The sequence below is a fragment of the Eubalaena glacialis genome, chromosome 10, assembly GCF_028564815.1.
Source record: "Eubalaena glacialis isolate mEubGla1 chromosome 10, mEubGla1.1.hap2.+ XY, whole genome shotgun sequence".
In the NCBI taxonomy this organism is placed as follows: domain Eukaryota; kingdom Metazoa; phylum Chordata; class Mammalia; order Artiodactyla; family Balaenidae; genus Eubalaena; species Eubalaena glacialis.
In genome coordinates this window covers 79,349,175-79,361,271 of record NC_083725.1, presented here as the reverse complement: position 1 = coordinate 79,361,271, position 12,097 = coordinate 79,349,175, and the positions used below count along the sequence as shown (strand labels likewise).

The following is a 12,097-nucleotide window of genomic DNA, read 5'->3' as shown; positions in this document are numbered from 1 at the left end:
GCTCTTCTTGTACAGGTGCACTAGGTGATTTGGATCTAAGTAGGTAACTTTCTGTGTTCTTCCATTAGCTTTCATCTTGCTAGATTTGGTCTATCAGTTTGACCTGCCCAAATCCTGTCATGCCCAGGCCTGATAGGGGAATATATGTTTCCCTTCATATCAGTGGGTGTGGCTACTCTGATGGAATGCCCATGGTTGTTGAAAAGAGTGCTGAGTGAAAATTTGGGGGAGGGCTGGGGGGCGGAAATCACCTTTGAAACACATATCAAAAATATAAAAATGTCCATATCCTTTGCATTTGTAATTACACTTCTGGGAATCTCTTCTAGCAAACTAATACCAAATAAGGAAAAAAACTTTTTGCAAGAAACTTTTACTCCATTATTTATAGTAGTGAATAGTAGACTGAAAAATTCTAATATCTTATAAGGGTCACGATTAAGCTTAGGTGAGTGTAAAAAGAAGTTTTCCTATAAAGTAAGAGAGAATTCCTAAGAACAGGCTTGCAATAGCAGTTTATTTTTAGAAAAGTGTGTTGAAAACTCATTTAGCATCTCACATGGCTCAGAACTCATTAGGAGCTAATAAATATTTATTGTTACTGAAGAGATAATGGAAATAGTTTATAAACAGGTGATTAAGAATATGGAATAATTAGTTATTAAAAGATACTTGTTTGTATGTTATTGATAAGGAATCTTAGGCAAACATTCCTCTTTATAATGAAGCTTTCTTCCTTTGATTGGCAGACTATTCCCTAAACTAGTTGATGCATATAGGCCTTAAATTAAAAATAAAATAAAGTGATGGTGTTATAAACTAGCAGCTTGAATTTTAGTACAAATACTGTGCTTAGAATTCTGTCAAACTGGAGTGCCGACTCTGTGAGGCGCACAGGGCAAGGTGCTGGGAATATAGCAGCAAACAAGACAGGCAAAAATCCCTGCCCCGTGGAGCTTACAGTTTAGTGGAAGGGGGCAGATGATGCTCAAGTCAACAAGTAAAATAGATAGCACGTCAGATGGCAATAAAGGCAACGGAAAAAAATTAAGTGGTGGAGAGGGATAGGGAATTCAGCTCAGGGATAGAAGGGGGAATGCAGTTTCAAATAGGGTGATGGGGCACACCCCCTGGGAAAGGGACGTCTGAGCAGAGACCTGAAGGAGGAGGGAGAAAGAGCTGGGCAGTTGGCTGGGCCAGGAGCATTCCAGGGAGCAACTTGTTTTGAGCAGTACAATTTGAAAGGATTGGTGGATTACTTCTGTACAGGCAGTCCAGCTGCTGCATTCCTTGTCACTTTCAATTAACCATGAGTACACCCAGCTAGCTCATCAGACTCCCGTGTCTCTCCCTTCTGGCAGCTGGGGACAGATACCCTAGTCTGTGCCAAAGCTGCCACGCTGGACCCGCAGCTGGAAGCAGAGAAGGCAGCCCCGCCCCTTTCTCCTGGGTCTCTGCCGGGGTGGTGAGAGCGGTAACCCTTACGCTCCCAGTCCCCAGCAGCCCCAGTCCCTCCCCACTGAGTCTAAAGGGGCATTAAAGTTTGCTTTAAAGTTTCTTTTGTACCTGGTGAGTCTGTGCTCTCTGAGTAAGGGCTCTCATTTAGAAGCAAAATCACCCGCTCTTAGAGTCACTTTTAGAATTAAGAATGTAATCTTCCACCAGATTTAAAGGGTATTAGAATTTTGTTGTTGATGTCAAGTCCTCAAAGCTGTCATATTTGGAGTGAGGGTGTTAACAAAGAAGTATATCTAAATATTTGTTAATTGCCATGCATATATTTTTAAAATTACATCGGTGTTTGTAGCTTCTGATCATCTGCTCACGTTCCAACTGATGACTTGCTAACTTTTTGCCATGCCTGTTGATATAAGGCACAATTACAAGGAGGATGCTGTAAGCTCCTTGAGGCCAGGACTATGTCTGTTTTTCTCACCATCATAACCCCGGTGCCTACCTTAGTGCCTGGCACATCGGAGACCCTCAGTAAATGCAGATGAATAAATGAATGACTCCAAAGATGACAGCTTTGGTACAGAGAGAAAAGACGTTTATGCTAGAGTGGAGGGGGGCAAGCATAGAGAGCACAATGTCTGAAGCAGGAGAGGTAGGATGGGGCATGAGCAATGATTCTTCCCCCTCTAACTTCAGAGATACTGGGCACCCAAGTGAAGTGTGCATTTAATGCACAGGGCAGGGCAGGGCAGGGTGGGGAGATGAGTGTGAGAAAATCACTGGCACAGAGTCCCTTCCCTCCCATTCCCCCACACTCCACCTCCATGGATGTTGGATTACTCTGGTCAATTTACTTAGCCCCTTGGAGACTCAGTTTCATCATCTGGAAAATGGGTATAACAATCCTGACTTCACAGGGTTGCTATGAGAACTAAGTAGGATAACGTATATAAAGCTCTTGACCTAGAGACTACTACCATAAAAAAGTCATAATACACTCTCATTTTTCACTTAACATGTACACATTGAGAGGCAGTATACATGGTTGGGAGCAGGGATCTGGAGCCAGACTGCCCGTGTTTGAATCCCAGCTTTATCGCTTAGAGCTGAGTGGTCTTAAGAAAGCTACTGAATTGCTCTGTGCCACAATTTCCTCATCTGTGAAAAACAGGACAACAATGCTTATCTCATGGTGTTATTCTGAGGATTAAGTCAGTTAAAAAATGTAAACCACTTAGAATGGTATCTGGCATACAAGCATTATTATTGTATGCTAGGCATTTTTCATGTATGTTTCCCACTTTGATCCCTCTAGGGCTCAAACAACAGATATGTTGATGTGATGGTGGAGAAGTTCATGTTGGATGGGCTGGATCCATGTCTCATGTCAACACTGGTTCTCAAACTCGAGTGGGCATTGGATTCACCCTGAGGGCTTGCTGAAACACAGGTTGTGGGAGCCCCACCCTCAGAGCTTCTGATTCAGAAGGTCTGGGTGAGGCTTGAGATTTTCTGTTTCTAACAAGTTCCCAGATGGTGCTGATGCTGCTGGTCCAGAGACCACAATCTGAGAACCACTGTGATGTAACAAGAAAGGATGTCAGAAGCTCTAAGAGAAGAAGGAAGGGTGGATGCATAAAGAGATAGGAGTGCTGGAACAATCCCCAATAGGACTGAGTTATGGGCACTAGTAGAAAGAATAATTTGTTCATTTATTCATTCAACATTTACTTACTGCCCACTGTGAGCAGGGCCCTGTATTTACCAACTGGTTGCAAGGACAAAGATTTAGCCAAGCAGAGAGAACAGTGAGCTGGAGAGGACTATCAATTTACTGAATTAAAACAGCATCAAAGAAAGAAGCCATGTCCCCACTGGCCTAACTCAGGCATCATTTTGTGTGTGTGTGTTTATCAGAATATACATAAAATTTACCATTTTAACCATTTTTAAGTGTACAGTTCATGGCATTAAGTACATTCATATGTTGAACAGGCATCACCACCACCTATCTCCAGAACTTTTTTCATCTTCCCAAACTGAACCTCCGCACCTGTCCAATAATTCCCTATTTCCCCCTGCCCCACATCCCCTGTACTTTCTGTCTCTATGAATTTGACGGCGTAGCTCATGTAAGTGACATCAGACAATATTTGTCGTTTTGTGCTTACTTACTTCACTTAGCATAATGTCTTCAAGGGTCATCCATGTGATAACATGTGTCAGAATTTCCTTCCTTCTTAAAGATGAATAATATTCCACTGTATGTATACACTACATTTTGTTTATCCATTCATCCGTCAGTAGACATTTGGGTTGTTTCTGCCTTTCGGCTCTTGTAAATAATGCTGCTATGAACATGGCTGTACACTATCTGTTCAAGTACCTCCTTTCAACTCTTCTGCATATATACATCTAAGCATCATTTTAAAGCAGATAAATTTTGTTTGGGTGAATATTAAGATCACATTTCCCATCTCCCACCCCCCACTTTTCCCTTCTTAGAACTTTATCCCTCCTGACACTCAGGTACCCAGATCTCTCAGCTGCCCCAATCTTATAAATCATTCACACCTCCAGGTAAATTAGAACAACAAGAACAAGAGGAATATATTTTAGTGCTTTACGGGCTGAGTGTATGCATGAATCTTCCTTTCCCTATAATGACAATCTTGCTGATGCACTGTCCAAACACACCTGTGCCAGGAGCTTGTTCTGTACTATAGGGAAGACATTTAGTCACTGGAATCAGACACCTGAGAGAGAAGCCTGGCCTTACTATTTACTATTAAATCACTTCAGGTAAGTGATTTAATCTCTCTAGGTTCAATTTCCTGATCTATAAAATAGGGATAATAGTTCCTATCTACTTGGTTGCTGTGAGAATCAAACTAAGATAAACTAATTAAATTAAGATAAACCAAGATAAGGTAAAGCACTTAACCAAGTGCCTGGCACATGGTAAGTACCCAACAAATATTGGTTGTATCTGGGTAACTCCTTCAGATAGATGCCAAGAAAGTTCCTGACACCTAGGTCCATAGAAGGACATTACAATGAGCTTGGAATTAACAGTTCCACTAGGCCAGAAGCCCAGAATCCTAAACGCTGGACATTTTTTTTAAATCACAGGATTCAAAATTACAACCTGCCCACAAGAGGTTAAAGATATCTTTGGGTGGGGAAGATATTTTGGGTGCTCTGTGGAACCCACAAATTGTACCAGAATCCCCAGCAGCCAGCTATGGGTGTAAGTGTTCTTCTTGAGTTTTTTTTTTTTTTCTTCTTCTGAGTTTGCAAATGCCAGATAAAAATGGATTCCAGAACAATGGAAATTTGAGATGAGAAATGGTTACTGCAGATTTGGCCGCGTCTCCTCCTAGGATCGCGCCAGTCATTTTGGGACATGTTCTGACAGCTTGCCGGCCTCTTTCTAAACCTCTGAGAGGGGGTGATGTTCCTGCCACTTCCCCTGGAAGAATATTCCACGGTGAAATATGACTCACTGGCAGGGCCCTTGTCTTTGAGATTCCCTTTCTTCTCCTGACCCACTTTCGTCTTGCTGTGCCCTTTTGTACAAAGTCAAACGAGGCCTCCCCTGGAGAAGGCTGCTCTGCAAGGACTGACATTTAAAGACCATTACCACCTCTTCAACTTGGCCCTGTTCATTTAGCCAAGCAAAGCATGTTTAGTTCTTTTAATCTTCCCTCATAAATCAATCTCTTCGTTCCCTTAATAGTCCTTCTCCTGTGCTTTGAACTCCCTCCAGTCTGGCCAGCCTAAGCTCTTGTTCCGTTTACACTTGAAAATTGCCAGTCAATTGAGAAATGGCCGGACAGGAAAAACATCCGTGCCTCGGCAGGGTTCTGGGAGCTCCCACCACGCTGGACTGTCTGCTGCCCAAGGTACTGTGAGCCCCAGAAGAGCCCTGCCTGGTGGCCAAGCCCCAAGGCCTTAAGGTAGACACGAGGCATTTGCTGCCTACTCCGTTATAGGTCTTTCCATGGACCAGGCCCACCCGGCCAATGGTCAAGGGAATTGCATGAGAAGCCCCCTCAGATACCTGCCCCATTCCTTGCCCTCAGCCTCCTCGATCCGGCCCACCTTTCACTTGGCATCTACCTGCTAGAGCGACAGGGGTCCCTGGAAAAGCCCAGAAGGGGTCTTACCTGGAAGGTCCCGGCATGGTCTTCCTCCTTATCACCCTCTCTGTTCTCTTTGAGGGCGATCAATGTGAATCCTCTGAAGTAAGAGGGAGGGGCAGCTGAAAGTGTCACTGCAGAGACAGAAGAAAGCAGATGATAAGCAAGAATCAGCTGCCTTCCATTCGTCAAACGGATAAACGTTGAGTTCCCCATTAACATCCCAGACCTGTGGGTAGCAGGGGCAGCTGTCAGTGGGAAAGGCTCATTCCGTAGAGTAGTGAAATTTCACCCTCTCCACCCAGCCCCCTCTCACATTTCAGAACCTGCTAAACGTCTGAACTACAATCTCACTTGGGAATTCTTGAATCAACCAAGGCTGAGGCGAGCTCTCTCTCAGTAACCACAATTTGACAAAAATAGTCCCTGGTCAGTAACTCTAGTCTTGACAGTTATCTAATATTACATTTCCATAGATCAGCCCAAGAGAGATCCAGCTGCTTGCAGCACAAACTCCTGTAGGATGTGACAAAACACATTTCCTATTTCTTGTGGGTACTCAGCTAGAACACATTCCCAGCCTCCCTTGCAGTTTGGTCTGCTGGTACCCCAGTCCTATCGGTGGAAAGTGTGAACAGACATGATGCATGTCACTTCCTGCCTGGCCCATCCAAACTTTCTACATAATTCTCCATTCTTCCTCTCCCATCTCTGCCTGCTGAATGCAGGAGATCCAGCAGAGGACTCTGATGTCCCAGGAGATGGATGGTAGAGCCACAAGATGTAAGGAACCTGGGTTTCTGAATAACCACACAGATAATCACTCATGGACCAGAAACATCCATATTATACTTGGCATAAACTGGAAATAAACTTATATTGTGGGGGATTGTTTGTTACAGCAGTTGGAATTATGAACCTACTTTAAAATCTTCCTTCCCACATTGACCCAGAGAACTAGGTATTCATTGAAACCTAGCTCAGGGATCTTAGCAATGATGTTTGCCCCTCCCTTTGTAACTACAATCTCCTGAGATGGAAATCCTTTATTGCAATTTTTGCACTGGATTGCAATTCTATTTTTACCACCCTTCTCCACTGGACTGTGAGTTAATGCTGGAGAGGAACTGGGTTTTCATTTTCTTTGTATCCCTATCACTTAGCACAGAGCCTGGCATCTAAGAGATGCTCCATTCAAGCTTCTTGAAATTGATGTAAATTGAGGTCTAAATTACTGCCTACATTAAAATGCTAAGATTCTTTAAACATAAAATTATAGACTATCAGTGCTATCCTAAGAATCCTCCATTCCAAGCCCTCTAATTTCACAGATAGGACACAAAGACACAGAAATGTCAACAGACACGCTGAAGGTAGTAAGACCACCCAGAGGCAGGCTTTGGGTCTGGCCCCTTCCCCAGTTTAACACTCCACTCATTGCTCTACATACTGAGTATATACAGGAATATCTATAGTGTGTATATTCTGTAAGCATTGACTAAGTTTTCAAAATTTAAAAATCAATTCATTGAACCTATAGTATTTATGTGATTCTGATAAGCAACCCCCTGTTGAGGAGACGCATTTAGTCTTCTAGTTTCAGTCCTGAAAATGAAACATTCCACAAGTCCAAAAATTAAAACCACCATCTAGGATAATTCAGCAATGGTCCGTGAGCCACCAACACAATGACATCTCAGAGAAGCACTTGGAGACACAAAGATTGCACGTCTCATGCTGTGATTGGTCAGTTCATCCCACAAAAGTGAAGGTGCATTCTGATTGGTGGCTACTGATGTCTATAAAAGGTCAGATAGAAAGTAAGGAAGAGAGGATGAGAAAAAAGCACAAAGAAGTAAAGAAGAGTAAGAAATGTGGTTGCTCAGCAGTGGCAGGCAGAAAATGATGCTTATGATGTCAGGAGAAAGAACTGAGATCTCTGAGGGATAGACAGATAGCCCCACAGCAGTCTGAGGTTATCTAGGGTGGGGTGGGAGGGCTTTCAAGGCTATTCTACACAATTCTGGAGGAAGGGGAGCAGAGAACAAGAAGCAGACAGTAAAGGTGCTCTGCCCAGATCACCTCAAATTCCTCTGTACCATTGTAATGTGACCCTGGTGCTGATGTGCCTTTGCTTCCAGAGGCCAGCACCTGCAGCTCGTCCCTGGTCACTGGAGTCTGCTCTGCCTAATATGAAAGGCCCAGCTACCTTGCATCAGGTGATGACAATTCTGAGGGGTACCTGACACCTCGAAATGGCCCTGCAGAATCAGAGCTCACTGGGGTCATGGGCTGGCAAGGCTTCTTCCTCCCCGTCCCAGTTCCCCACTCCCTTATTGGCTTCCCCTGGGAGCACTTCCTTCATAAGTCAATTGCACCCACATCCTCACCTGAGGGTTTGTTATGGGTTAAATTGTGTCCTCCCCAAATATATGTTAAAATCCTAACCCCAGGTTCCTGGAAATGTGACCTTATTTGGAAATAGGGTCTTTGCAGATGTAATTAGTTAAGATGAGATCATATTGGGTTAAGGTAATCCTAAATCCAAGATGGCCAGTGCCCTTAGAAGAAGAGACATGGAGACACACAGGGAAGAATGCCAGGTGATGACAGAGGCAGAGACTGGAGTGAGGCATCTGCAGGCCAATGAACAGCAAGGATTGTCACCAGAGGCTGGGAGAGGCATGGAAGAAACTCCCTGGGAGCCTCCAGAAGGAACCAACTCTGATGACATTTTGATTTCAGATTTTTAGCCTCTAGAGCTGTGAGCAAATACATTTCTGTTAGTTTTAAGCCACCGGTTTGTGGTTCTATACATGGGAGCCCTAGGAAATGAATAATATCTGCTTCTGGGGAACCCAGCATAAGACAGACAGTCAATTTCTGCTGCACAGTCACTGCCTTCAGGCTACAGCTCAAACCCCATAGACTGATAGGCCCACAGACTCTGCCTTTCTGGAGAGCTTCATCAGCCACATTTCCACTCCCTGCCACACTGCATTTCAGTCCTGGGACTCGCTCACTGGCAGTTTCCTGAAAAGCCATATCATTTCACCCTACAGTATTATTTCTTTCCATATGCTATTCATACGCTTGGAATGTTCTACCTCCTCCATTCCTAGCAAACTTCTTTAGAAATCAGCTAAATTTTCACCTTTTCTGTGATGTTTCCTCTGACTTCCCCATCAAGACCTGGGTGCTCTTCTTCCCTGGACTTTGTTAAGATTAAAAATACCTATACAATGGGCCTAGTAACAGCATTTACCTCAAAGTATCAGTGTAAAACATAAATAATTAATGCACTAAAGTCCTTAAAATCATGGTTGGCAGATAACAGGCACTTATTAAATATTAGCTCTTATTATTATCAGTGATGAGATGATCACATTAAATCATATTTTGTAAGTATTTGTTTACCTATTTGCGAGTCCTTCAAAGGCAAGAACCACATCTTAGCTCAGCACAGTGATTAGCACAGAGTTGATATGTAATTACATTTACTGAATCGTGTTCATGGACTGCTAGACTCAGGGTTGTAAAGATGTCAATTCTTCTCAAATTGATTTATAGATTTAGTGCAACTTACATTAAATTCACAGCATGATTTCTGTGATATTGACAAGCCGATTCTAAAACTTATGTGAAAATGCAAGGGGCCAAGAATACCTAAGGCAATCTGGAAAAAGAAGGGCAAGGTTGGATGGCTTCTATTACCAGATATCGAGACCTATGCAGCTATAGAAATTAAGCCAGTGTACCATAACAAGGAAAGAAAAATAGGCCTGAATAGTTTGAGGTCCAGATAAAGTTCCATAAATACATGTGAACTTGATTTATCATTAAGGATATACTGCAGAGCAGTGGGGGAAAGAAGATATTTTCAATGACAACTAGGAAAACCGTGTAAAAAAGGTGAATCTTGGTCTTTGCCTCACATCTTTCACAAAATAAATTTCACATGGATTGTAGCGCTAAATGTGAAAAGTAAAACAGTAAGGTTTTAGAAAGTAGCATAAGATAAAATATGAATGACCTTGGAGTAGGAAAGAGTTTTTAAACAGGACATTAAAAAAAAAAAAAACTGACAATAAAGAAGATGTGTAAATGGAATGGTATCAAAATTTTGCTTATCAAAAGACACTGTTAAGAAAAAGTAAGCCATGGTGTGGAAGGAGGTATTTGCAATCCATTTAACCAGAAATTGACTTTTATCCAAAATATATAAATTGACTTTTATTCAAAATATATAAAGAACTCTCTAAGACCAATAAGGAAAAGATAGACAACCCAAAGAAAAAAAATAGGGAAATCACATGAACTAATACTTCACAGAAGAAGGTGCCCAAATGGCCAATAAACATACGAAAAGGCACTGAACCTCATTTGTCAACAGGGAAATAAGAATTAAATCCACAATAAAATACTACTGCATTTCCACTAGATTGACTAACCTTAAAAGGATTCACATTATCAAATGTTGTTACCTGGAACTCTCACACACTACTGATGAACTGAATATGAGCAATTTTCCCTGGAAAACTCTTTAGCAGTATGTACTGAAGCTGAGCTTATACATACCCTATGACCCAGTGCTGCCACCCTTAAATCAACAGAAATGCAGACATATGTGCATCAAATGACACCTATCAGATGTTCATAGTAACATTATTTGTTTCCAGCTGGAAACACTCAAATGTCCATCAGCAGCCATGGATATATAAATTGTGGCCAGTCATAGAACTGAATGCCTTAGAGTAATGAAAATGAACAAATTACTGCTACCTACAACAACATGGGTAAATCTCACAAACATACTCTTGAGTGAAAGAAGACAGACACAAAAGAATACAAAAAGTATGAGGACATTTATATAAAGTTCAAAACCAGGCAAAGTAATCTATGATCCTAGAGGTCAGGTCAGTGCTTACAACTGTGGGAAAGGGGAGGCAGTGCTGATTTGGGAGGGCACAGGGATGCTTCTGGAGTTCGGGTCATGTTCTATTTCTTGATCTGGATGCCAGCTGCATGAGTGTATTCAACAAGTGATAATTCACCAAGATGCATGATTTGTGAACTTTTCTGTACGTAAGCTTTGTTTTGATAAGAATATTATTAAACAATGTTTCCGAATGGTAAGTATGCATCTTTTTGCATATCTGTGCAGAGCACTTAAAGGGCTACCCATAAACTCGGCTTCCTGGAATGATGCGTTCCTGTAAGTTCTAGAAAACTAAAGTTCTACTCTACCTTATTAAATACAACGCAGAAGATGGAGGCTCTGGGGGCTGAACTTGTGTGGTGTTTCAAGCCATAATTATCAGTGGTGATGACTGTGTTAGACAGTATAATTTGAAGGAAGAGAGGAGACCCTATCCCTCTAGAGAAGCCCATTATATGACTCTCTCCTGAAATGAACAAATGTGCAGCGTGTTCTGAGTCCCAGTAATGACTGAAGATGACTGCTTGGCAATAAATAATAGAATCTTCTCTCTAATGACTCCTCCCAAGTGCTTCCCATAAGAGGCCATTAAGAGACCCAGGAAATTCAAGAAAAAAGCTTATGAAGGATTACAATAAAATTTAAAAAAGGTCCATTTGGAGCCATCCTGTGAGCACATACAGGGAACTGGTTAAAAGCAAAGATTTCAGATTAGAATCCTAGAGCCACCACTTATTAAGTGTGTGACCTCTGGTGAGTTATTTGACCTTCCTGTTTCCTCATTTTTTAAAAAATGAGGTTAACGATATTACCTTTCTATAGGAATGTAGAGATGACTAAATAAACATTTACCACAGTGCCTGGCATATATAAAGGATCCAAAATTGTAAAGGATGATGATGGTGGTGCTGGTGATGTTGAGAATGAAGACGATGATCAAAATGATGATGATGATGATGATGATAAAGATCATGATGCTTAGCAAGCTCATTAACAAACAATGAGTTTCAAAAACCTGGCCCTTGGGGACAAGGTTTGAACCTCCAGAGAAAAACTCTAGTAGGTGCCAATATAGGACCACTGATGGGACTGCAGCAGAGATCATTGTCTTGGGGGATGATGGTCACAGGGCCAGGTTATGGGGAGATTTGGGTAAGTCCTTATAATGAACTGAGTCTTCTTGCAGTGGCTCATACCACAGACAGTGAGCCCTGTGAGGGTCTCTCAGCCCCTCCCACCCCCACATGATAAAGCTTTTCAACACACCTTTCTTTCTCTTGAATACCTCTCACCAGTCTTAATTAAATATTTATTTGTGAATTATTTCTTAAATGCTGGTCTCCCCTAATCACTTGTAAGCTCTGTGAGAGCACAGACCAAGTCTGTCTTGAACTACGCCTCTGGAGACACAGAGAGAAAAGACCCAGCCTCTGCCTTCTGGGAGCACACAGCCTAACGGCTGGGAGAAAAGGACACATCGGCAGATATTTTTATAACATACAATGGGTGTTATGGAGGTATGAATGAAGTGCGCTGGGATCCCAGAGGAGAGACCATCTGA

General features: G+C 42.2%; 1 protein-coding gene across 2 annotated transcripts in view; it reads right to left on the bottom strand.

Moving 5' to 3' along the window:
• SPON1 (spondin 1) overlaps nucleotides 1-12,097 on the bottom strand; it is a 273,050-nt gene that overhangs the window by 247,837 nt on the left and 13,116 nt on the right. For both annotated transcript variants that reach the window (XR_009702213.1, XM_061201480.1), the window contains exon 2: nucleotides 5,625-5,731. Coding sequence is in view for 1 of the 2 variants with exons in the window: in XM_061201480.1 (XP_061057463.1) it covers nucleotides 5,625-5,731 (107 nt within the window). In the remaining variant the exon portion in view is untranslated. The remainder of the gene's footprint in view (nucleotides 1-5,624; nucleotides 5,732-12,097) is intronic.